Consider the following 27,909-nt stretch of genomic DNA (forward strand, 5'->3'; position numbering starts at 1 on the left):
TTGATGCAGCCCGGTGGAACTTACACATTGGCAACGCCGCATGTCCCAACGTCCTACTGCGCATCGCGTAGGAAACGTGCATCGCATGACTAAATGAAACCACATCTCTAGATTGGTGCAAAAGAACAAACTTTTATATACGGATTATCAAAGGTTAATGTTTTCTGGATATTTTGAGATACTTTTAGATTTTTTTTGACCGAAGTGCACAACAAAAACAATTTTGTTTAATGAATACTTTTTATTATAATTTAACGTTACTAGGAATTAAACTGTATCGCAAAGAACCGAAACATAACTTATATAATACGCTTATGTTTTTGCCATCTTCGAAGACACTTTTGTTATGGCATTTTCGTTTTTGACAGTGTACACCAGTATTGTCGGGGCTATACTCATTTAAACTTCAGTCTATCTCTTTTGTTTCACTATACCGGTGTATACCAGGTTAAAAACGAAAACGTTATTAGTCGATGTTTCATCCAAATTCATTACTAGTCTACAACATTATACAGGAAAATGGAACATTTTATGAAAACAGCATTTTACTTCGCTTGTTTATGTCCACTGAGTGATCTTACTTATAAACAACGAAGTGTCTTGCGAAAAAAAATTACTTTGAATCTGTTTTTCAATCGCATTGGCGTGTTTTCTTTATCGCTATTGCTTCTGTCAATTCTGTTAATTAGTGGTTCTCCAAGTTCTAGTAAGATATTATTTAGTTCATCAAATTTCAGTAAATCATCAACGATTTATAATTCAAGATCTTCATTAGTTTTTTAACGAAATACAGTATTCGGTTGGTCGAACCATATTTATAACATACAAATAAACGAATGTTTTTTGAGCAAATATGCTGTGCTAACACCTAGACAGAACCAACTGACGATAAAAAGTGGTAAAATATGTCAATTTGCAAAAAAGTCATATACATGCAGATTCGAAAATGCCCATTGCTCAAGTTTGCACAGCAACTGCCAACATCCGAGCGCGCCGGTTTGAGAGTTTGAATGACAGAAAATTAAATAATTCCTGACAAATATAACACTAAAAACCATGCAAATTACTCGGACTATGTTCACCTTTAAACATTCGCACAGAAAAGCTTATCTGTTTGCTCTAATATCGAAGATGGCAATTTTGGACATAAGATACGCTCTGCCAAAGCGATACGCAGTAGGACGTTGCTACATGCGGCGCGCCAATATGTAAGTTCTAGCGGGCTGCATCAAGTGGGCCGTGCGTTGAATGTACGCACCGTTACAAAATCATCCATAACTCTCGATAGAAACAAAAATGAAAAATTATCAATACAGATTATTGAAGGTGAGAGATTGACGCGTAATTTGACATACCTTTTGAAATTTTTTAGCGTGAAGAACTCAAAAAAATACAATTGAAATTTTTAAGTAGATGCAAAGTACCGTTATTCACATAATTATATCGTAAAATTATTTTTATGAGATAGTGTAAATATCATTCCATAAGTGTACAAAAATTCATTCAATTATCTTCAGTAGGTTTTGAGATATAAAATTTACAATTTTATCATGCAATAAAGTTTAAGGGTTAATATCTCAAAGGAAAAAAGGAGTTTTAACGAAATATTTATACCAAAAGCTATTTACCATAATCCCTATACAATAAAACATATCTCATGAAAATCGGTGATTTTGCGAAAAATTCGAGGATCACTTGACATGGCTTTACTCTTTTTCAATATTTACTAACATAAACGCTTTTATTAGTTTTATTATACTTTTGACATTTGTAGAGCCATGTCTTTTCACCATGTTGCATATGCCTTTTGTCTTTTTTCTATACACTGTTCTCCAAAAAAAACGCTTGAAGGATCGATAAGAGTTAATGGAGGCTCGTAAAATGAGACTGCTCAACAAAACAGAAAATCTTAGATGTACTGAGACCACATACTGATTTTCGGGAAGAAGAAACAAAATGATGAGAAATGGCGTTTTCCGTTTATTTCTAGTACGTCAGGATCGGTTTTTACGAGCATTTGACGATTTTTGTGTCTTTACAAACATGGTTTTTAATATCATTATCAACAACTTTACCGAAGATACCAAGTTTATAAATAATGTTTTGAGTTTATTCTCCGTAATTATTTCCAGGAGAATTAATTACCAAAACTGTTTTTTAAGAGATGCTCTGTATTATATTGTTTAATTTCATTGACGACATTGAACCTCCAAAGTTGGTGGTTGCGAAATAATGTGTTGTTGGTCGTGAAAAAACTGGTTTCGAATCTTTATTTCAGAATTCTCTTTACATAAAAAGTGCATAACTTGAGAACGTGATCTTGTTTACTAATTACGCCATCAATTTAGCACTTAAATGTACGGCATAAATAGCCCCTTATTTGACTTTTTTATTTTGAAAATTTTTCAATCCCACCGTGTGGCTATTTTTTAATTGATAATACAAAAAATCTTTAAATGCTCCTAAAAACATATTCTCACATACTAGAGATAAACTGATATCGCCATTTTTCATCATATTTTTGAATAGTTACTTCTCCATAATTTCGTTTCGTTTTTTATGTTGGAGAGCTTCTTCGAGGTTGTTAAGCATCCAAAGTTGATGATTTCCAATTTGTTCTTGACCGAAGTTTTCGAACATTTATTCCACTTTAAAAGTGCACTTTATATTAGCATTCTTTGACTTCATTGATATATTATAAAAGAAATTGCATAAGGCATCTGCTGGACTAATTTTGTTTCTGAACATTCAATAATTTATCAAACCTAATTTAAGCAGTTTCGAAAAATCAATGATTTTTATCAACCGCCTCGCTGAATTCATCTGAATAAACTGTTTTTTTTATTAAATTTATTTAATATTAAGCGGTACAATACAATTCATTTTTAGCCAAAAAAATACAAAGAATTAGTCTACGTAGCACTACTAACAAATGTCTAAAAAAAAATTCAAATCTTTTTTGGATCAACAAATGTCTAAAAAAAATTCCGAAATCGACAATAAACCTCTCTCGCTTGCTCCATCTCATCTCTCTTATCTCTTTTTTAAAAACAAACAGAGAAGGTTCGTGTGCCCTCAAATTGAACGAAGTCGCCCTTACAGTCAGCCATAAAGCAGCTTTTAATTGATTTAATTGATAAAATGTTAAAGGACTATCTCGAATGATTTTGCACCTATTAATTTCTTTCTATAAAATTGTAGGCAATGAAACTGTTCGAACCGTGGATGCTGTATTTGCCGGTATCGCAGGTGTTTCTTTCCGTTCTTCCAGAACGGTACTAAAATCACTGGAGAATTCCTTCGCGCCGGTTTTACACTTAACTTTCCGCGTTCCTCACCGAAGGCATGAAAAGGTATCACTCACAATACGCACTGACGGAAGGTTTTCTGAATGCACAAGTTTGTTCACCAAACTTGTCGCGATTTTGTCGAATGAATCAAACGTATTCGCTTGCCCGATTGGATAATCAAATCGCGGTTAATGCAACGGAATTCGAAGTTGGGTGTTTTATTGAAACAATTCAGTGCATATTTTTGAGCACGAAAACAGGTTAGTGTGTGAACTAGGGCATTGCAAATTTTTTTTTTTGATTTCTCGAAGGCCCCCCCTCTCATATTGTGACAAATGTCAAAGTAAACTCTGATGCCAAATTTCACATCATTTGGACAGTTTTAGACCCCCGCCTATTTCGCTTGAAATTTTTTGAAATATGTACTATGGGAAAATATGAAGGAAAAATACATTAAACGCTATAACTTTTGAAGTAGCAATCAGAAAATTACAATTTATGCCTCTTTTGAAAGGAAATAATCTTAGTATTTGAATGGGGATATTTATGTTACTAGGAAAACACGGGAAAGTGGGGTACAGGGTCATTTTGGCCCCAAAATTCCATATTTTAATTGATTTTTCTGCTCCGTGATGCAAATCATACATATTTTGTAGTTTTTCAAATGTGAAAAAATTTCAAAAATCGTTCGGAGCCTTTTCGAACTTTGTCCAAATACCGTTCCGTTCGATTTCTGAGATTTTTTCACATTAGAAAAACTGCAAAATATGTATGGTTTGCATCACGGAGCAGAAAAATCATTAAAAATATTAGAATTTTTCTAGAAACATAAATATCCCCATTCAAATACTAAGATTATTTCCTTTCAAAAGACGTATATATTCTAATTTTCTGATTGTTACTTCAAAAGTTATAGCATTTAATGTATTATTCCTCTATATTTTCCCATAGTACCAATTTCAAAAAAATTCAAGCGAAGTGGGTGGGGGTCTAAAATTGTCCAAATGGTGTGAAATTCGGCATCTGAGCTTACTTTGATATTTGTCACAATATGAGAGGGGGGCCTTTGAGAATTCAAAAAAAATTTTTTTTTGCGATGCCCTAGTGTGAACACTCCGGGGATATATTTATTACTACTCGTGATAGGTATAATTTGATTTAGGTTGTAGCGTAATTTACACTTAGGACTAGTATTAAGTATTTACAGAGAAACTATACACAATTTTAGTTATGATCAGAGTACTGATCAGAAACTTTTCAACAGATTCTTAATTTTAGTATTATTTGAATGTTTATAGCACCACTTCCGTGTGAAACCCAAGTTAGCGAACAAAAAATTTAAAAATGAAAGTTCTTCTAGATCCCCGACTGATTAGTCCATTCTCTCGTATCCCAAAGTTTCGCGGATGCCGAATTTTTTTTGAAGAAAGTTCTTCAACAAAAAAATAACGTGTTGGAGCTGTGATATGCTAATAATTCTTTATGTAATCTAATTTGACCCGTCTTTTCCTTCTTGCTTTCAGTATTTTGATAAAGATAAGTAAATCAATTCAAAGATGCTTTAACACACCACAAAACGCGTTCAAATACGACTGTAGTCTATGTTGATTTAAACCCACACGAGACAGCTAGGCTTCATAGCGAGTCACAACACTACTGTGTGTGCGGATATTCAAACATATACTGCTAATTAAACATTGTGCCATGGCTGTGGCCGCATTCTGGGACTATGCCGTCATGATGATTGATACTGTTTTATTTATTGAATTTCTGTATCCCCGACACGAGCTGAGCCGTGTTTTTGGTGGTTTGGATTACTCACCAAATCATAGCCTGCTGTCACAGTTGTACAAAAGTTGTACAACTACAAAAAGGTGACATGCGGTTATGTAATGTTCGTTTTCGTTACCATAAAAAAATTGAAAATTGGAAATGTCTTTCGTAGAAGAATTAGTAATGTTTAGTAATGCATTGTATTTCTTTCTAATTTTAAAATAGGGTAAGGGACTATCCATATAACTTGAGGATAGTTTGGGAGAGGGTAGGGGGTCCAAAAAAGTCTACGCATGTCCACGGACAGGGGTGTGGGGGCTTGAAAATTGTCGCCGTGATCTCTTCATCATAGTAAATTTGGAGTTAGCTTCTTTGGAAGGTTGGTAAGGCGCTACTTTCGTAAACCACTCAACGTAAATTCGAACCCCAACTAGGAAGGATTCTTAGATGCAAGTAAAACAGTAGTACTAGTTCAACTATTGTGCTGTGCGCTCTCAATTAACTGTGAGGTCTATCAAAAAAGAAACACAAAATCCAAAACGGATTGAACTGCGAAGTTTTTGCTTTGCTTTTGGATACCTTACTCGAACGCCATTTTTCATTTGTCGTTGTCGAATATTGCGCTATAAATTCAAAACCAAGCTTTTGTGGCATTGATGTTTCATAGAATGTTCGCACGGATTCCATCACACTGTTACCATATGGGTGGTGTTAAATAAATTTCCAGCGGTTTGCATGTAGCGCTTATTTATTCATTTCATGTATGATACCAACGTGTCTATTTTTACAGAGCACCAATAAATAAAGGATACGGGGCAAGTCTGATACATTTTACTGCATCTGCTACAATGTTCAAATATTTGCCATTTATCAAAAAGATCGGCAGAGAAGAAAAAATCAATTTCGCTTGCTCTGTATTTCTTTATACCACAAAAATTGCAATATTTTCCATCCTGCATCATATCCATCCGCATATGAAACATTTTCACATTTGTCAAGTAAAAAATAAATGCATACAAAGCGTACTATGCGGAAGCAAATAATACCGTTCCCGGTTTGGTATGCTGGCTGGCTGGCTGACTGGGTTCGAGAAGCTCCCAGGAACAGTAACGGTCGGGTAGGCACCGACATGGGTGAAGAGTAGATAAAAGTGATTCACGAAATAGAAAAAGTGTCAAGAATTTTCCTTACTTTCATATCCCCTTTCTTGGTATTCTAATATCATGAATATTTACTCTGACCAAACAGCACAGATCCCTGTGTCGGCATTGTGTCTTCGTGCCCGTCATTTACAGTGATAAGGGGAACATGTAGAAGTTGTTTTTTTTTCAATATCAAATTTATAAACGTATCTAATCCACCTAACATTATTATAAGACCTTTTTCATAACATTTAATATATTCATATTTCGAAATTGTATACTCGATTTTTGGCAGACTTTAACATAAAGCACATAATATAAAATAATATGGAACTAAATTTTTATGAACGTCAACTGGGTTACACACCCAAATAATAAATTTAAGTTAAGGTACACCTGAAGAAATCTTCAAGACGTTTCTTAAAACCGAACATAAAACCAATTTCTTTACAAAACTGCAACACAACAGTCATAAACCCCTCTTAAGATAAAGGAGGGTCATAGTTAAGAAGGTTCGTTGTTAATGAACACTTCTAAAGCTTGCTTTCTAGTTTTATTTTACCATTATACATTGTACCTTTACGAGAGAGCATTTTAAATTTAGCGAATACAAGGTTTTTAATCATATATCGAAGCAATAAATATTCATGTATCATTTAACTGCCAATGACGAGCGATTTCGTTAAATAGTCAAATACAAATAGTTTAAAAATTCACTAGTTGAAACATGTTAGTATTTTGACTCATTGGCTTATGTGTAGTGTTACACTTTCCGTATCGCCAAAAAATCATTTTGAGAAAGATAATTTTTTCACTGATAAGGTATCTATCAATATGGAGGAATTCCACGAAGATTCGTCCGAAAATCTCCAAACTCGTGACCGACCGATCTTATATTTCCATAAAACTTTACAGGTTTCCCGGGAAGGAAGACTACACTTTGCACAGTCAATAAGATCATTTTGAGTCAAGCGCAATTTTTTAAGAGGGCGTAGTAGTTGCGACGTGCATAGATTTTAAATTTGTTGGTCGGTTTCTGTATTTTATACAGCAAAACTGTCTGATAACGAGTTACAGGGGATGAATACTTTTTCACGAAATAAAATATACACTGGAAAAAATGAGTAATTTTTCACGAAAACAAACATTTATGTTAAAAATTTAAATTGCAAAAAAAAATTTCTTAAGTTTTTCAAGATTTGTCCACAAAAACCTAAAAAAAGAAACACTTTGAATGTGATTGCATGATGGAGAACTTATCGGAAAAAAAGTTTTTCTAACAATAACTTAACACATGTTTTTAAATTTCATACTAATTGTCATTCTGAATCAAAATCATTTAACAAATATCTTCCAAAATGTGATAGTTTTCGAGATATTTGGAAAGTTTCTCCAACAAAAACAATTAATTCGTGAAATTTCGCCCTTTTTAAAAGTTATTCGCGTTACCCCATCGTAAAATGTCAACAACCAAATATTTATCGTTTTAAAGACGTAAAAGGAACTTTTTCGGTGTATTTAAATCATAGAGAAGCTTTCAATAAAAAAAGTTTTCCTAACAACTTTAACATATTTTTAGAATTCATACTATTTGCAGCCAAAAATTCAATTTTATTTTTGAATAAGATTCTAAACAAAATTTTCTGAAATTTAATAGGTCTCAATATATTTTAGATTTTGTTTTAAGAACACAATTATTTCGTTTTATTACGATCTTTTCATAAGTTATTCGCGTTTCTTCATCAACAACAATAGGTTTTTCAAAAGGCACATAAAATTTCCTGTAACTTTCTCTTTAACATCAGGGCAATATTGTGAACCATATGAAAGCTACATGAAAACAAAAATATGATTTAACTATACAGGGTGTTTGGTTCATGGTTCATAACCTCTCGAGAGATGATTGACTGTCAGATTTGTAGAAAAAAAGTGTTCTACACATACCATTAAATATTAACCGTTACAAAGTTATTGAACTTTTTGTGTAAAAACTTATTTATCTTAAATACCTCTAATTCAAAGAGCATACTTTGTATTTTAAATCATTCAGTTCCATTCGAAAGGTGAGAAAAATTCCTATTGGATGGTGTTCTCATATCTTTCGGTTAATTAGTATTAATTGCCTTTTAGCTGTAAAGCAGTCAAAAATTAGTGTTTTTGAGAAGATTTTTGTTATTTTCTCAGAATAGTGAATTATGATTATAGCAATATCTATTATCTAAAAGCTTTGTTTTAGGATGATTCATAATTTATTCTTCATCGTCATATTCCTATCGCTTCTCATTTCTTTGTAATTTCATTACTAAACTTTTTCTGTAATCGATTTGCAAGTACTTAAAAGAGTCTAATCTAAAAATATACTTTGTATCATTATTTCGATCGTTTCAATGGAAGGCTGAGAAAATATTCTATTGATTTATGTACAAACATATTTTAGTTATGGGCACTAAATAACTTTTTACTATTTTAGATCACAATTGGCGTTTTTCGAGGAGATTTGTAATTATTCTAATTATTAATTAACAAAATTTATCGTACTATTGTTCATTTGGGGCCCTTTACCATTATCTATAACTTGTAATTTGACACTATCCCTATCACTTTTCATTTCGCTGTTAGTTAATAGTTAACACAACAAATGTAGTGGGTTCGAAATCGTTGATTTTCAAGACTAATACTCTGAATTATTAAAATGATGATGTTAACTATTAAGATTTTCGAAAAAAGAACAAAAAATCGATCAAAATTGTTAAATTTGATATAAATAACTTTGGAAAGGTCACTTGAACTATGTGATAGCATCACTCAATGTGAAATTGTTTCACTCATCCAATAGACCCAAAAGATTTGAAATATAAAGTATACTTTTTAAGTTAGGGCTATTTTAAGACAACTAAGTTTGTAAAACAAAAAGTTTAATAACCTTGTACCGATTGAGATTTGATGGTATGTGTAGAACCTTTTTTTCCCCGAATATGATCGTCAATCACCCTTCGAGAGGTTCTTAACCACGAACCAAACACCCTGTATAATTTAATCATCAGACCCTATGGTTGATTTTTTTTAAAGTTTTTGTATAGGTTTCCAATTGTTTACAAGACGTCGCCTTGATGTCAACAAGAAAGTTACAGAAAACAGATTATAATAAAATGAAATAATTGTGTTGGTTAAACAAAATTTAAATTTTTCTTATGAGCATTTTGATTTAAAATAACGTTTAGAAACATTCAAAAATAAAATTGGATTTTAAACTGCAAATAGTAGGAATTATAAAAATATGTCAAAAGTTGTTATTAGGAAAACTTTTTTATTGAAAGCCATGATCCAAATACACTGAAAAAATTTCTTTTAAGTCTTTAAAACGAAAAACTTTTAACCCTTTCATGGACAACTTTTTTCTAGTGCATGTAGGATTTCATAACTATTTTTCCTTCAAAACGGTGGGGTTAAGAAACACGAAAAGCCATTTTTCATAAAGATAGGTGCTTCCCTCGCAGTGCTAGAAGCTGCTCAATTTTTACCTTCCAATGCTCAATACCATTCTCCTAGAATATTTACAATAGTCCACTTGCGTGGAAAATGTAGCCAAAGACACTCTGAATTGACAAGTTTTATCAGTTTTATATAATATTGCAAGATAACGAAAATATATGAAAAAATCATTTTTCGTCGTCAACGTAAACTGTCTCTGGCAGCACTGCTCCATTGGAATCCAATCAGGCTAACTGCAATAACTTCAGCTCTAGAGCAGATCCTTGTAACTCAAATGAAAGGTAATAGTCACTTGAATTAGCCTTACTTGTTTTTATGAGCAAATCTGGCCTCAATCAAAAGTTATAGCTGTTTAAAAACGTTGTTTTCCACAAAAAACATGGGCATGAATGGGTTAAAAAGAGCATAATTACACGAATTAATTGTTTTTGTAGGAGCAAAATTTCAAATATATCTAAAACTATCGCATTTTGGTAGATTTTTGTTAAATGTATTTTGATTTAAAATGATACTAAGAATTATGTTCTGTAATAAAATTACAGTTTTGTATGTTAATTAGTATGAGATTTCAAAACATGTATTTTTTGTTAGAAAAACTTTTTTACCGATAAGCTCTCCATCACGCAATTACATTCAAAATGATTCTTTTCTCTTGGGGTTTTTGTTAACAAAATATAATAAATTTAAAAAATGTGTTATTTTACAGTTTAAATTTTTAATATAAATTTATATTTTTGTGAAAAATTACACTTTTTTCAGTTTATATTTTTTCGCATAGAAGCATTCATTCCCTGTAACTCGTTCTCAGATAGTTTTGCTGTATAAAATAGAATAATAGACCAAAAATATTTGAAAATTAATGCACGTTGAAACGTCTACGCCCTTTTTGAAAAATTGCTCTTGCATCAAAATATTGCAAGTGCCAGAAAAATCAAAGTTTCGTTCAAATCTACGATGGTCATATTTTACGGTCGGTCGGTTTCTCATGGAATCGCTCTATGCGTCTGTAGGTATTTCGAAACTACGAGCGGACTCAACTGGGTTTGTGCTAACTTAAAGTCGGGGGTTCGTTGGTGATTTAGGTGGGCGAGTAGATTGAGTAATGTCAGCGCAGTTTCAGTTTTGTTTTCAAAAAGTTTCGAAGCTAATCTATAGCGATTCTTGGTAGTCAACCCAAAAGCAGTAACACTGTTTTATACGTGTTTTAATTTAAACAACAAGACAAACAGTTGTGTATATTGATTTAAATTTTAAAACAGTGCTATTCGAAATTATAAAACATAACACTGTACTGGGGAAGTAATTGTTTCAGCTCTAGTTCCACAATGAAACAACTATATAAAATATAACTCCCCCGAGCACTCACTAACTTCATTGAATTAGATAGAAATTGGATACAGTTTAATCTTAACATTGTAAAAATTTAAATTTTGCATGGTAAAAACATAGTAATTTATTAAATAACTTTGTTTGTTTAGCCATTAATTGATTAAAGAATACTTAATCTATAGATTGTTTGACATAAGTTCACTACTACACTATTGAAAATTTAATTGAAAAAAATAATGCTTTATTTTTGTGGATGAACAGAATATTTCTTTTGGCGAGCGCGGGTTTCCACACCACAGCCCTCAATGATGAAGAATATCGTTTTGAATATATTTTCGTAACAAACCACCTATTCCTGTCAATTCGCGCACACTAATGCAGCTTGCAGATAATGGTGTGGTCTATATCCCAAAACTGTTAATTTTGCAGGATACCGTCGTAATGTCCGGGATCTGAGATTGGGATGTTATGACGCAGAGGATTGGGTCATGAAGTCCAGGAATATATGACGCATTGATAGTTTCGGATATTATGACGCATAGACACTACGTCCTAACGTCCCAGGTCATAAGGTCCCAAAAGGGAGTGCGTCATAGAATCCGAAAATGAATATGTGTCCGGGACCTTATGACGCACATTCGTTTTCGTTGTGCGTCATAATGTCCCGGACAATTAACAATTTCGGATTTTATGTCGTTGTGACGCACGTTGTGACATGGCGGACTTAACGGCGTACATTTATTTTCGGACCTTATGGCGCACCCTCGTGCGTCGCAAGGCCCCGGACGTTTTGACGTACATTATTTTGGGATGATATGACCACAGACATTATGACGCAGTTCTTGTGTGTCACAATATCCGAAAGAATAAGTGCGCCACAGTGTCTAGGATATTGACAGTGACATAAGATCCGAAATCGAATGTGCGTCATAAGGTCCGGGACATTTTGACCCACGAGGGGTGGTTCAAAAGATCCGAAAATGAATGTGCGTCATAACGTCTGGGACATTATGACTCACATCCATTTTCGGATGTTATGACACAGCCCGATGCGTTATTATATCCGGGACATTATGACGCACTACTCTTCGGACGTTATGACCTCGCACGTTATGACACGGTGTCTTCTAGAAGTGCTGACGCGGACGTTACTGAAGGAAAACTGAAAATAATTATAAAAGCCATGATTTTTGTTCATGGTTCTATTTTCGTAACGTAAAAACGTGGTTGTTTCAGAATTCATGGCACTTTATTCATGATTTTGGGAACCATTTTTTTCCGAATGGTAACATAACTAGTACATTAACCCTTTAACAAACACTGCTTTCAAAAGGCTTCACATAAAAATGATCAGAAATGAATATTAAATTTCAAAACTGATAACTGAAATGGATTCAGTGACCCAAAATTTGTTAAAAACCCAACCCATGTTGGCCATATACACCCATTTTTTATAGTTTTGTCACAAGTTTGCATGAACGGGTGCCACTGTGCGCTGTAGTCGTAAATCTCATAAAACCTTCCGATTCCGTACAATACAACAATCAATCTATAACCTCTCTTTTATGTTACTGCGCTGTGCTACGAAATATTGTAATGTTGCCATGCAGTGGTCTTCCGGCTAGTACGTGACCTTCGATTCCCACGCCGCTTCGTCCTGTGGACCACGAAGGCATTTGTGTACGGACGGTTGCTAATGATAGAATAGACGTACCAAAGCCACACTGCCTTCCAAGCGGTTGGGCCAAATTTCCACGATCTGCTGCCGAATGGTGGTAAAGGTTCGACATGAAGCTCGGCCGAATCACGTTGAAGTCACTGGAGAAAAACGACGCTCCTGGGATCCATACCACTAACGAATGAAGTGTAAAGATCCGGATAAAATTTTATTTATATCATGCACCGAGTGAATTCCGTGCGAACCAGTTCCAATGTTACGGGTCATCATTTTCATACGCATCGATAGTTTTTGGCCGTCGCCGGAGTTGCTATGAACTGTTACTATACATACATTTTCGAGGTCCGATTGTGGAGGATACATTTTCTGACTCATTTCTTTCGTGCATGGAAAATTGTTTGCTTGGCATGGCTGTTGTCTGTGTCCTACGATAGGTTGGGGTCCGCCTTCGGGCCATTGAACGAACGTGCACATATCCCGTTCGCATTCGCATGGATTGGTTGGTTGACACAGATTCCTGCTTCCCGTTTTTCCCCTATCAAGCAGCATTGTTCAACTCGAACAAGTCATCTCCGATGGGAATAAATTTACATAACAATTACACTGTGTTTTACGTATAGCTTTCACAGTGTCTCACCCGTTCATCCGCATTTTGATGGTGGTTTTACCGGAAAGCTGGAATTTGCATGGTTCGCCTTGTTTAACAGCGCCGAATATGCAAACGTTGTGAAGCGTTCACTGCTAATCTCTGGAGCCCTTTAGCTATACGCGACAAAGTTTTTGAAGATGGAACAAACGCTTGCTAAAATTTTGCTGCTGTTGATCTTGCTCACATTGCCAGCTGACTTTTCCACGGTCCCGGGGAAAATGTTTTTGGCGTTACACGTAGCAAAGGCCAATGCAAAACGTTTGCGTTGTTTGTTCCGTTCGAGTAAAGCGGAGATAATTCCCCCCCAGAACATCACAAGTACGGAACCAGCACAGTATATTTAGCTTGCTCGATAAATCGCGTTACTCTATCTTGGTTAATATAAGTTTCAGCAAAATGCCCCTAAACTCCGAAAAGGATAGTGGAAATCGAGTGAATCAGATGAACTGTGTTTGCTATGTAAGACGTATCGCTGGACTCTTCCATTTGGTGCTAATTTAATGAGTGATGGTGTATAAACTGGTGAATTATGCACAGAATAACTAATGATTCTACGGCAAAGAGAAACGCACGCGAGAGAACGCAACATGAGTGACGTTGTACGTTCGGATGGTAGAGAACACTATCGTTTATATGGTGCTTTATGGTAAAGAAAACGCGCTAACTGCAGCTGACGGTTTTATTGCGAATAAACTATGGCCAACATCAAAACGGATGTGATGCAATTACCCACCCTTCGCGAGAGGTGGGTTAGTTTCGTATGATTGGCATGTCTATGATGATGACCATCATCAAAGGCCATACGGACGCCCGGAACAGAGATCAGAATAGCAGAGTTCGTGACTCAGAACATGTGGACATGGGTAATCATTGCGGGTTCGGCGCTTGTGTATGTATCATGAGCACAACAAAACAGATAAATTCGTACGCAGCCGAGGGTTGTAGGTTGCACTGCACACGTGAAGAGACCAATTACTAATTACTAATGATTTAATGATACATCAATAATCTGTTCAATGTTATTAGCGTCTGCCACCAGCTGCATTTAGAGCGCCGGTACCAAGATTTCTAATAAGACCCGTAATGTCCCCAGAATCGATATCGTATGCTGCACCTATTATTGTTCCGATGGCCGGAGAGGTGGGGTGAGGCGATACTTGGATGCAGTGGGGTAGCCAATGGAAGGGGCTTTAACCTCCCTCCAAATCAGAATAATTTAGCATTAAGAAAAAAATTGAACATTAGATATAAATAACTAATGGTGTTAATGAATATTGTATTGAATATTGTAACAATTATTCTAATAAACATTTTGGAAACCTTTTCTTTTTAACATCACAAGGAATTTCAAGAAATTGCGGAAATATATTAAACTTAAAACTGATGTAGTGATTTCACTATTCAATATGTTATATTTCTTCTCAGCGATTTTTTTTTAACCTTTACAGTACCAAGCTAAAATTTTTCTGAAAATTTTGTTTAAATTTTGCTCTTATTCCGTCAATTTTTGACCGAATTGGATGGAACCGGCTTTAAAAGATCTGGAATTTAGTCCAGTTTCTATATACCGAGTAGTGTTCAAATCCGTGGACCGGTTCCGGAATTAATCCGAATTCCCTTGGGGTATATCCGGCATCCCAGTGGGGTGACGGACGAGTTTTGAAGAAACATCCCATAAATCTAAGTAATTGTATTTTGAAATGTGCTACATATGACTATTTCCCATTGATCCTTCACAATAGACATGAATTGGACCAATCTTGGCCACCGGAGAACTGTTCCGGGAGAACCTAAGAAAATGTATATATTTTTCTATCATTCCAGCGATTTGGGTTCATAGCTTTATACGAAATGCGAAGTTCTTCCAATCATACGGTTCTACAGCTCCCTCAAGGCCATTCCGGCACCGGTTCCGTACGGATAGACATTTGACGCCATTTTGAAAACCAAGATGGCGGCTTCCGGTTACCACAAAACAGTGAAAACTACCATCAATATGGGTGTTATTTGAAAGAGAACGGTCAACAAAAGCCGGAAATTGATAATTGACGCCATTTTGAAAAGAAATGGGGATTTCCGGCTACCACAAAACAGTGAAAAGCATCATCAATATGGGTGTCATTCGAAAGGGAGTGGTCAATAGAAGACAGAAATTGATTTTTGACGCCATTTTCAAAACCAAGATGACGGTTTCCGGTTATCACAGTGCAGTGCAAACCACCACCAATAATGGCGTCATTGTAAAGCGCTAGCGATCAGCAAAAGCCGGAAATTGGTTTTTGACGCCAATTTGAAAACCAAAATGGCGGGTTCATGTTCTAAAGAAACAGTGAAAACTGTCATCAATATGGGTTTTATTTGAAAGGGGTGTGTCAGCAGGAGACGGAAATTGATGATTGACGCCATTTTGAAAACCAAGATGGCGGCTGCCGGTTTCCAAAAAGCAGTGAAAACTACCATCAATATAGGTGTTATTTGAAAGGGATTGGTGAGAAAAAAGGACGAAATTGATTGTTTATGCAGTTTTGAAAACCAAGGTTGCGGTTTCCTGTTACTGCAAAACAGCGAAAACTATCATCAGTATAGGTATCAGAAAGAGGTAGTCATAAAGTGATTTTTGACGCCATTTTCGAAAACCAATATGGTGGCTTCCGGTTACTACAAACAACAGTGAAAACCATAAGTATGGGTGTCATTTGAAAGGGGTGGCCAGTAGATGTAGTGGTGGCGGTGGTACTACCACCTTTGTAACAGGAACACTCTCCATAGCACTGAGCAATCTTTACACGACAAGCATGACGTGTTCAAGCATCTCTGACTATACTCAGCATGCTACTGTACGAAGGGTCAAAAAGGAATTGCGTGGTCGGAAAGTGACTTCGCTTACATGTACTACGGAAGCTTTTGCTTCCAATAACAAGACCATATAAGCCAATTACAATGCAAGCCATTGTTATAAAAAGTAGCCTCAATAGGTGGGGAGAAAATCCTGCGCAATGTTCACGAAATGTTAGCAACAAGAATCTGGCTACTCCACTTTTCCTGCCCAAATCGTTTCAATCAGGTGGCTTGATGGTCCCCCTCAATTCCCATGCATTCTATGTAAGGGTCATTCCACGCGCAGTGATCAAGGCACGTGTAATCGACCTTCACGGATTTGAATCAAATTTGTAGGTATTGCTCATCTAGGGCCAATATATAAAAACCCAAATTTTTGTGTCTATTCAATCACCCCTCGGGCAATGGGAGCACCCCCTCCCCCCGTTTTGGCAAATTGGCAAAACCCTTGATTTCCTTTTGAACATATTTCCGGTTCTATTTACTCTAGAACCAAACCGTAAGATGGGTTTTGAAGAAAATTGTTCAAGGAGTTTAGAAAATATATTAGTTATTGGCGGCAGTGCTGCCAACTATCCGATTTTTTCAGCCAAATAGCAAATCAGCGATATTTTGAAGCAAAAAAACGCTATTTCCCATATAAAATCGCAGGCGCACAACAATAAAAAACTAACTTGAGTATTCTAAGTTCACACATAATTTATCGTGAAGTAGACGAGAAATTATGAAAAATTACGTTTTTGGTTGCTTTTTAGCAGATCAGGGTCAATTTTTATGACTGTTTGAAGATTTTCTCAATTTTGGCCAATAAAAATGGATTTTTATATGAGAAAAATTCGAGTTCTTCCCTTCAAAACAGTGCGTCTCAGGATGCGCTCAAATTATATTGAGATTATACGTGTTTTTTATGTAAAAATATCTACGGAACACGATGGCATTAGAATCTTCAAAATTAAAATATTTGTAATAAGAAAAAAAACTTTTAATATTTAACTGAAAAAAATCGCATAGTTGGCTTCACTGCCGCGAAAAGTTAAGCTCCTTGAGCAATTTTCTTCAAAAACCATTTTTCGAATGGATTCTATAGTAAATAGAACCGGTGATATTTGTAGAAGACACCTAATTTCTATCTCTCTCCGTTGAAAAGTTAGTGTTGGCGCCATCTATGCGGTCACAGGTGGCACTAAAATTTTCTAATCAAGACATAACTCGTATTATGTATTGCAATTTTTCCGAACATACTATTCAGCTAAATCTAACCATTATTCTACAAAAATGTTTAGTTTGTTAGAACCTTGTACCGGTACACTACCACGCACTGCTAGGCCCCATGCAGCCGTGCCTTGAGGGCACAAAATATATAACTAAATTAGTTATGAAATTTGCGTTTCGACTTTGTCTCATCAGAATTAGAGACTAACTTAGTGACAGGACTAAGCTAGTGCCGGATTGACGTTAGCTCCCAAAAACGGAGACACTAATTATGTTTCTGAGGAAACCCCTAGTCAAGCGTGATAGCCCGTAAGAAACGGAGTTTTTTTAATTGATGAGAACTAGTTAAATTGAAACATTTGGGTTAGCTTAGCGAGGCAACTCAATTCTTGCGGCACATTACGTTTGACTACGGGTTTTCTCATGAACAAAGCAGTAAGCTTCCGACCTATTCGCAAATATACATACATGAGGCATTTCACGTGGATTTGTCGCACCTTTTTAGTTGAAAACTACTAAGATGCGGTTAAGTAGTTTTCCAAAATAGAAGTTTTCTTTATGAAAAAAATGTTTCTTGGATCAAATCTGTGTAAGCTTTTCCTTCTTGTACAAAGCGGGCTAGATTCATAGTTGCTGTATGTTTATGTTGAAGATTGATTTGTGCTATTCTAATCGTAGTCGATCATAGCACTACATATTTCAGCATCAGCACATATTATGCAGCAACTAGAATATATTAAACATGTTGTTTTATAATCGTCTATAGCGAAACCCGGAATGGGTATTAGGTCCTTCATTTGAATTCCATAATTTGCGACGAACAAAACGTCCACTGTGTCAGAGACTCCGTGCGAAACTGGCATATTTTAGTCCTGTCAGCTACTCCGTCCTTGGTATGAAGAAACATATTGAATTGATGATTCCTGTTTTCGGTTACCTCTTCAGACATGGGAGCAGGTACCGAATGGATTAATTCTTGGCCCGCTAAATGTCAGACGGTCTCAATGCTGATTTTGTCCGGAGAAACATAATATACTGTAATCGACCTCCTACACTGATAGAATATATTCGTAGATCGCTAAGAATTAGTCTCGTACAGACAGTTTTCATAAAATATGCAAATTGTTCATACATATGATGAATCTTCCGTTGTTCTATTGAAACACTTTTATTTTTTATTACGAGTTTTCGTAAAAACAACAAAACGACTTTCGTTGGCTTATTACGAATCGGCTTGATTAGGTAAACGAATTGTTCGCTGCTATATACGAAATATAATATTTACGAGCACCGTTCGTCAAACCGTCAACGTCAAAAGAGCTTCAATAGAGGTAGAATACGGGTCGTTGTTGCTACACGTCAGATAATTGTTGATCATCACGAAGGTTCAATAGTCAAGAACCTCTTTTGCTTCCAGTAGATCCAGAATCCGAAGCAATACGGGCTCGATCGAATTCAGATGAGCCATCGCGAACTGTTCTTTGGTTTTGTATGAATAAGTATGAGTTTTTCACTTTTCCGGGATAATACACCAAGAAACCGAGCTCGTTCCATATTCTGCCGGAGCAATGCCAAAATAATATGCTAATAAATATGAAAACTTTACTAAGATGAACGAAAATGAATTCGTGCGACCAACGAAATCGTTCGTAATATACACAAATGCTTATAAAATTAAACGAAACATTTCGTTTCTTTCGCGAAACATAGTTTCGTTATCAACGATAACATTCGTGCAATGTAAAGCAAATATGTAAAATTTACGAACAATTTCGTTCATCAAGCGGTAATTTTTTCAGTCCATGAAAATAACAAACCCTACTATTTACAATGCACGAAAATGCTTCGTTGCAGAATACGACAAATAAACTCGTGTATTTGCAAAACACGATCGTGCAGATCATTTTCATAATATTTACGAATTTATATTTTCAGTGTAGTTGATCGACAGCCCTAAGTTTGTGCCGCTAAAACAACAAAAATGATCCATAAAAATTGAAAAACGATTCTTAAAAAAGTTGTTCCTGTTTCATAAAACGAAACTGAAAATCCATAAAACAGTGTGAATGATCCATAAAAAAGGGTGATTTGATCCATAGATTATGTAAAATTGAACCATAAAAAATGATACCCTGCCGTTTAAAGAGTTACCACAATGATTTCAAGTTAGTGAAGGTAAGTTACCTGACTAGTGGGATACGGAAGCTTAAGTTTTCTACCTATAATGTATGCATTGTTTGTTGTAGTTTGGAATTTCAACCAAATGTTGTATACTTTATTATTAGTTCGAATGGCAAAAGTTTCGCATGAGTTCATTAAATTTAATTTTTCTGGTGCATAAGCACATATTAATGGATCATTTTACATTTTTTTTCTTATGGATCGTTTTGTAAATATCCATGAACCATAATTTAACGTTCGATATATGAATCAATACATAGCATTTCTAATGTCATTTTTACATCTTCTATGGACCAAGAAAAATTATTTAGCAAACATTATCATCAAATTTATGGAACTTTTTCTAACATTTTATTGCTCCATTTTGTAATACCGTGGAACATTTTTGTCGATATTATGGAACATATCGACGTGTTTCAATGTACATTGTTAATATTCTATGGATCGATGTTAATAAATTTATGGCGCAAAATGTAACATTTTATGGAACATTTCCAATATTTTTATGGGGCATTGGTTGATTTTAATTGCTATTTTATTACTATTTTAGTACTCTTTAGCGACCATTTTATGGTTCAATTTTACATAATCTATGGATCAAATCACCCTTTTTTATGGATCATTCACACTGTTTTATGGATTTTCAGTTTTGTTTTATGGAACATGGACAACTTTTTTATGGATCGTTTTACAATTCTTTATGGATTATTTTAAATATTTTCCCATAGTTGATCATAGCCAATGGCACGAGGGCAGATAACCTAACATAGAGTTAGTTTTTTACGTATTGATTTCTCCTCATCAGTAACTGACGCCGCACAATGGTCAGCCTCCCACCGGAACCTCGAAAAAAATTTATTAAATTTTGTTGATATTATTTTTTAAAATTTTGGTTAACAACATTGAATTTTATGTTTTCAGATTTTCAAAAGAGTCGAACGCCTATTGAATTTTTTAGTGATGCTTCAAAGCTCAAGACGAAGAGTATCTCCAAAACGAATATACGAGGAGAATAAATTGGTTGGTTTTTCTTTTTTGATGAAAAGCTTCGCAACGATTTGCTATTTTTCGTTATATTCAAATCAATCTTTTCCGCCCAGAAGCGCTAAAACTGATTTAAAAAAATGCCAATTCTAGACCCATTGTAGTTTGAGTATAGTTAATTTGGAATAGCTCTCCTATAAGAAATCCAAGAAAACTGTGGGGAAATGGGTTAAGTATCCCGATCAGAACGTTATAACAGAAAGCTATCAAAATTATATCTCATGTTGATATTTATTACTCGCAGTGTTATTTTAATGATGTTCCAATCAGTAAGGCTAGCAAACTTATATCAAGATTATATCTTCTGGTGATATCATTGGATTATTAACATGATATTAATATACGCATACAACGATGATGTTATAGTATTTGCTAATCCATTGCCCATAAAAGCATAAGAGTCCCATATTGAAAAACAGCAAGCCGAAAAAACCGCTGTTCAAAATGGGACATCCATGGTGATACAGAGTACAATTCAACAAATAACTCATTTTCTACAAAAATCCATATATGACTCTTATGCGTTTATTACCAGTAATACATTGAAGTCTTTTTTAAGTATCGTTGTTCAACATTTTAAAGCGGGGCGTATTCAATAAAAAAGTTCCTGAATGAACACAAAAACATATACATTTTGGAATCAGATAAAGGAAATCGAATGGTAATTACCAGGGGCGGCGAAACACTTTACGCCCGAGTGGGTAGAAAGCATAGGGTGAGGGATCCATTAGTAATGATTTTTTCCCTTTTCTCAATGCACACGCTTACATTACATTCACATTAAGTCACGTTCGTTTTATTTACCCAAGTAGCACTTGTAACAAGCAACGACAGCGGTTAGTTGCATAAGCAAAGGCTTTTACACGTGCGCTTTTTGGGTTGCTAGACCAGCGCAATAATGGTTGCCATATAGCTTTATGTAACGAATTATGTTGCTGAAACTGCTAGTCAACAACTGGTGTTGCTCGGGTACCTACAACATCATGCGGTAATCATGGAGAGCAGCACTAATACGAAACTCCGTGTTGTCTTCAATGCATCGCAGAAATCATTGAACGAACTGGCTTTGAACGATTTGCTTATGACGGGTCCAGTGGTGCACGGCACCTTGTACAATATACTACTCAACTTCCGGTCTTACCACATCGCGTTGACTGGAGATATCGAAAAAATGTATCTACAAGTCCAAATTACAATCCTTATGTTGTGGCAGAAGCCCGGACATCCTCCAGCGGAGTATGGAATGAATACCATTACGTTCGGAACCACATGCGCTCCCTTTTTGGCTACTCGGACATTGCAGCACTTGTCAGAAGACGACGGGAAGAAATACTCACTTGGCAAGCAGACAGTTAAGGATTTTTACGTTGACGATTGCTTAACGGGAGGTGGTACGTTGGAAGAAGCAAAGGAAAAACGGCGGTAGCTGACTTCTCTGATGCACGACGGAGGATGCCCAATTCGAAAATGGGCGTCCAATCATCCCGATGTTTTGACTTATATAACGGCTAACTGTCGGTGTTAGATGGCAAGTACGGGAGGATCTTTTCACCTTTGACGTAGCGGTCGATGCTGACCAGCCGCATTTCATCAAACGTGAAGTGCTCTCGAGCATTGCAAAAATATTCGACCCACTCGGGTTAATTGGCTCAGTAGTAGTCCTCGTTATGACGTTCAGCCGGAAGCTTTGGAAACTAGACATTGATTGGGACGAACCTCTTCCGGATAAGCTCAACCATAGCTGGCGAATGTATCTGAGGTTCCTAAAGGAGGTTTAGCGTATCAAGGTTCTCCGTCGTTAGAATCGACAAACCCGTGCGGATTTTTCTGCATGGATACAGCGATATTTCAGAGCTGGCATACGGTACTGTGCTCTACCTTCGAACTGTTGACGCAGAAGATAATGTGAGTTCCCGATTACTCTATTCAAAGACGAAGGTGGCCCCAACCAACCGACCAACCAGCCCAAGGTTGGAATTGTGTGCCGCGATGCTTCTCAGCCAACTAGTCAAAACAGTAAAAGGAACTCTGCGAGTGAATATTCACAACCCAGTGAACACAATCCAGCTGACCTATTTAGCCAGTGAACAGCACCATCTGTTTTCGTCACATCTCAATTATGGCAACACGGTCCATCTTGGACACCAAGTGATGCTGCAAACTCCGCGGAAACGGTGATTACAACATCGGAGCAACGCATTATCGAGAAAGAAAGGTGCAACCCCAATATTCAAGCCTTTGTTATCTCCGTGAAAAACGCTCTCAAACAAGGACTACCATTCCCGCAAAATAGTCATTGCTTCAGTAGGCTCATATATTCGGTGGTGATCTTTTCAGGGTGGGCGGAAGACTCGCGCTATCAGGATTCCAATACGAGACGAAACATCCTATTTTACTACCACATGATAGCGAATTGGCAGAAATTATTCTGTCTACGAATATTTACGCAATCATCACACAATCACTCTTGGCCTCGATTAGAAGGATATTCTGGATACCCCGTGGAGGACAACTGGCACGTAAATCAGTAAGGAATTGCATACCGTGTGACAAATCCAATCGAAATCGGGGACTTCTACAACAAATAATGGGAAATCTGCCACCAGAGTGAACGCAACCATCGGCCCCGTTCTACGTGTGTGGAGTGGACTACCGCGGTTCAATTGCATTGGTTCAACGAAGAGGACTTGGCTCGCTTTAAACGAAAGGCCACATAAAGGTGTTCATTTGATTTTCAACAAGAGCAGTACACCTGGAGGCAGTTAGTTCGCTATCAACAGAGGCTTTACTGGCAGCATTGTGACGATTTGTAGCATACCGGGGACATTGCGGTCATATCTACAGCGATAAGGGCACCAGATTCGGAGACGCTGCACGGGCAATGCAGGAATTGTGCCAGAAGGCTCGATCGCAGGATCATACCGATCAAGTGGCAGGTCATCTAGCGATGGATGGAACGTGCTGGTACTTCATCCCGCCAGGATCACCAGACATGGGTCAGCAATAAAGTCAGCAAAAAAAAAAAACATCTCACGGTGGTCATTCAGCGCGCACGGCTGACGTTTGAGCAGTTTTCAACGCTTCATACGGACATTGAACCAATTTCGAATTCACCCTTCCGATCAGCATCACTTCTTCTGATCAGCACCACTCAAAGGTCGATCAAACAATGATGGCATTTCATACAAGCCACCAGTTTTCGGCACCAATAATGAATGAAGGCGATAGCCGTAGACGGGTAGAAGAAAAAGAAATAGCAATAGAAGCAAATAAAGCTAACCATTGTCGTACAGCGCGCACGGCCCCAATAATTGCACAATGCCTATTTCGAGCATTGTAATAGGATTAGGCTGTTTATAACACACAATAGAGCGACACAAGTTGCACATCGCACTCAACTACTTTCCGGGCGTATAAATAGGGGATGGCCAAAGAAGGAAATCTTAGTACAAATCAATAAATCAACTGGATAACATAACCGCGACTTTAAATCGATCTTTCGGAACAGTAGTTCTCGCCATACCGAAATTCTAAAATAGGAACAGGAAAGTTCCTCGCGAAAACATCAGGTATACATGTACTGTGGAAAACCGATTCACAATGGCCGCGGAGGGCAATTTTCTCAATTCCATTTATGGGAAAGTCGCATGACTTACAACTCACAATTACTTTTTACCGGCTCTAGGTCCGGCCTTTCGATTTTGTTTCACTACGGGACAAGTTGCAATGCGGGAAATACTTTCCACTACCCGCGTGCAGATGGCGAAGTGAGTACGTGAACAACAAAAAACAAACAGGAAACACCTTTAAACTTCACAATATCAAGAGCAAAAAAATCTGAGCTGGCGAAGATTAAACGGCAAAAATCACGTCGATTATTGAAAATAACTGGCGCGATCGATACAACAACTAATCGGTGAAAATACACTGAACCAAAAAACAAAAATGGTTCAACTCTTATCTCCACTTAAGCGTGATTTTGATTATTTTAATTTTATGGTAATTTGTATTAGTCAATTTGATTCAACAAACTTTATAAAGAAAGTATTTTTTCAGTTCGGAAGATATCGTAGGTTTGGACGCTAATTATTATTTATTAAGGTCTTTAGATGACTTTAGAAAACACTCAGCGAAAGTAGAATGAAAATTATTTAACGAGAATGAAATCCCGCCAAAATCTTCTGCCCACTGAAAATATCGATTGAAGATCTGCGCTCCTTTAGAAAAACATAACCTTACAATAAAGTTGGGCATAGTGCCATTTATGCTCAAATTTGAGTTAAACCCATTTTGCTCCCCTATTATGTCAGAAATAATGTGTGCATCATGCAGTCGATCTCCGCTCGATTTTTCGCGATAATTTTTTGAAAGCTTCCATTCTTATAAGTGCAAATGCTGCAGGAATGGGGTTTCGGTCGTGTCTCGTAGAATGTGCCACAAAGTGCAATAGACTAGAATTAAAATTGCATGATAAGTCAAAGGGTATTGCTGTAGGTTATACGACAACATAATTTCCCACTCCTTCTGGCTGTTGACCTAGCAGGCGATTATTTCTTTCAAAACCGTACTGCGGTTTTGCTAGCTTCCACCAGGAAACAAAGGTAACAGATTTATATTGTTTTCATTATTGTCTCAGAAAACGTTCAATTTCTTTTGTTCTTTTTTTCCGTGTGGCGGTGTGTGTATGTGCAGTGTATAGCATACCGAGAATGTCACAATGAAGCTGAAGTTGCAAAGTATGCTTTCAGGTTCGTATCTATAGCCAGCAGCGTGTTTCGTTGGGTCCAAGGAGACGAAACAAAAGAAGAAAAAGAAATTCTGCGAACCAGAAAAGGCGATGCTGCAATGCAGATAATACAATAACTTATGCGGGAATGTCGGAAAAAAGTGTCGAACCGAAGAAACATTTTGGTCCCATAAAAGGTGATAGTCGAAAATATCTCTCCGGCCCGAGAACAAGAGCGCAAAACTCTTCTCGTAAAGCGTAACGGGAAAACAAACGCGAGGAAATTTTCCGTTTATTTGCCAGTGCTAAATATTTGATGCTGTTCAGCTCTTTCAATGCCGATTGCGACCTAGATTGCACATGCAAATTGTCTCCACCCACTCCATCGTCCTTCGCATTAATCCGTCGATTGGAGGGTGAAACAAATTCGCTAGAAAGAAGAGGACGCGCATTTATTATGCATCAAAACTACCGGTAGAGAATGAACGAGTGGTATTAAACTGTGGAAGTGAAACAAAAAAACTTCTGAACTCTATTCGCTGCTAAAATTGACTCTGGATACGGAGTCGGGGCTCGTTGGTGCAATGTTTGTAGCTCGGCGAGAATGCAAACAGCGGAAGACGAACGGAGAACAAAGAAAGTAATGAGCACAGTTTTACCCTTGCTCGTGTTTGTAGGCGTCTAACATCAAATATATGGCAAAAGTTCGAGATTTTATATAAAAAGAGGAATTTGATTTATGGGCCCATTTGCATAATTACGCCAGGAGTGATTAACACATTTTAATTGGCACAGTTTTTTTTGGCAATTCATATTTATTTAGATTTATTCATCAAAAGCAGGAAAATGGGATTCCCAAACGTTCTCCTTCCGATTAGGGTCATCCGGAACAATACATCTCTTATTATTTTACCACAAATGAATACCACAAAACTAGAAGAGGAATGGGACTATGAAAACAAATCCCATTAAATAGCTTTCTTCAGAGGACCTAGAGGAAAATTTGTACTGTTCGACTAAAAAACAAGTGGGCTGAGCGTTCTCCGTTTGTCTCTTCTACGTCAGGATTGGATTTTTGAATAATTGAAGATATTTAATTTAAAATATAAACAAATTTAAAACAATCACCCAAAATGATTGTAAATTAAGCATAATAAAAAAATAAGTGTGTATTTATTAATGGTGTACATAAGAGTGCTGAATTGAATAGCGCAAATAACGGGTGGTCAACAAAAAATAAGAATTTTTTCAATCATGTAGTTAAAAAACAAAAAAAAATTAACGAATTTAGTATTTTTATTAAAAACATAATGTTGATTTTTCAAAAAACGTCCATGAATATTGGAGAAGGGGCCTGGTCAGCCGTACGACGTAAAATGGCCCGCTGAAAACGAAAATGCAGTTGAAAAAATTCTGTATGGAACAGATTTTGAGATATTGCGAAAAAAAACAATTTTTGTATTTTTAAAAATTGGCACTTCACTTCATCACAAATATCTCCAGTTGTAATCTAACGATTTTAATGATTTTAATATCATTTGAGCGACAGTTGCAATACATATCGATTATTCCTAAAACATTTTTGGTCACTATTACAATTAGGTCTCTGTTTAGCAATTAATTAAAAAATAATTGCCATTTTCTGTAAAATTTTGGATTTTGATTTCATTTGACTGTGAATTATTCTAGTACTCTAATTTTCATTTGACTGTGAATTACTATAGTACGAATTTTTAAATATTTTTTTTTCATGGGTATTGAAATATTATTATTATTACGAAAGTAATGAGCGGTTATTCATTGCAATCTAAATAAAAATATAGAAGTTATGAGTATTTTTGTAAAACATACAAAAAGTCAATTCTTCAGAGTTTTGCCTTTCTCATATAGAAAGGTTATGCAATCGGTCGGAATTTCGACTTTTTAACCAAGGTGCGCAACGCCGAATCTATTATATCATTCGACTCGAGTTCGTCGAGATCGGAAAATGTTTATGTGTGTGTATGTATGTATGTATGTATGTATGCATGTGTCAAACGATTGTTTGACGATTGTCACGGATTTTTCTCAGAGATGGCTGGCCCGATTTGTACAAATTTAGTCTTAAATGAAAGGTACTACGGTCCCATCGGTCGCTATTGATTTTTTTTATCCGATTTCCGGTTCTGGAGTTACATATTGAAGAATACGGTCACACAGCAAATTCCCATATAAACTTGTACCACCATGATGTCCAAATGAAGCAATACATATTAAAATTGTTTGGATTTGTGTGTCTAGATCATTGAAGTCGTAACCAGAAGTCGGATAGAAATAAAATTTAAAAACAGTTTTTGGGGACGCAACACCGTTCATTTGAGGCTAAGTTTGGTCAAATCGGTCCAATGATCACTGAGAAATGGATGTACCTCTTATTCTGAATTTGGATACTTCCGCCGGGGCTTCCGGAACCATCGATGGTTGCCAATGACTTTAAATGATTGTTAGTGACCTAGGGCTACAAATCCAAGCAGTTGTTGTCACATTTTGGAAAAAAAATTTAACGTTTTGACATT

The 27,909-nt window shown here is 36.2% G+C and overlaps 2 protein-coding genes across 2 annotated transcripts in view; both read left to right on the forward strand.

The window, feature by feature from the left end:
* Positions 1-27,909, forward strand: part of LOC131683743 (acetylcholine receptor subunit alpha-like 1) — a 343,079-nt gene that overhangs the window by 213,075 nt on the left and 102,095 nt on the right. The window lies entirely within an intron of this gene.
* On the forward strand, positions 21,623-22,054 carry LOC131680555 (uncharacterized). The gene has a single exon (XM_058961270.1). The coding sequence runs from the start codon at positions 21,623-21,625 to the stop codon at positions 22,052-22,054; it is 432 nt and encodes a 143-aa protein (XP_058817253.1).

The sequence above is a fragment of the Topomyia yanbarensis genome, chromosome 2, assembly GCF_030247195.1.
Source record: "Topomyia yanbarensis strain Yona2022 chromosome 2, ASM3024719v1, whole genome shotgun sequence".
Lineage (NCBI taxonomy): Eukaryota > Metazoa > Arthropoda > Insecta > Diptera > Culicidae > Topomyia > Topomyia yanbarensis.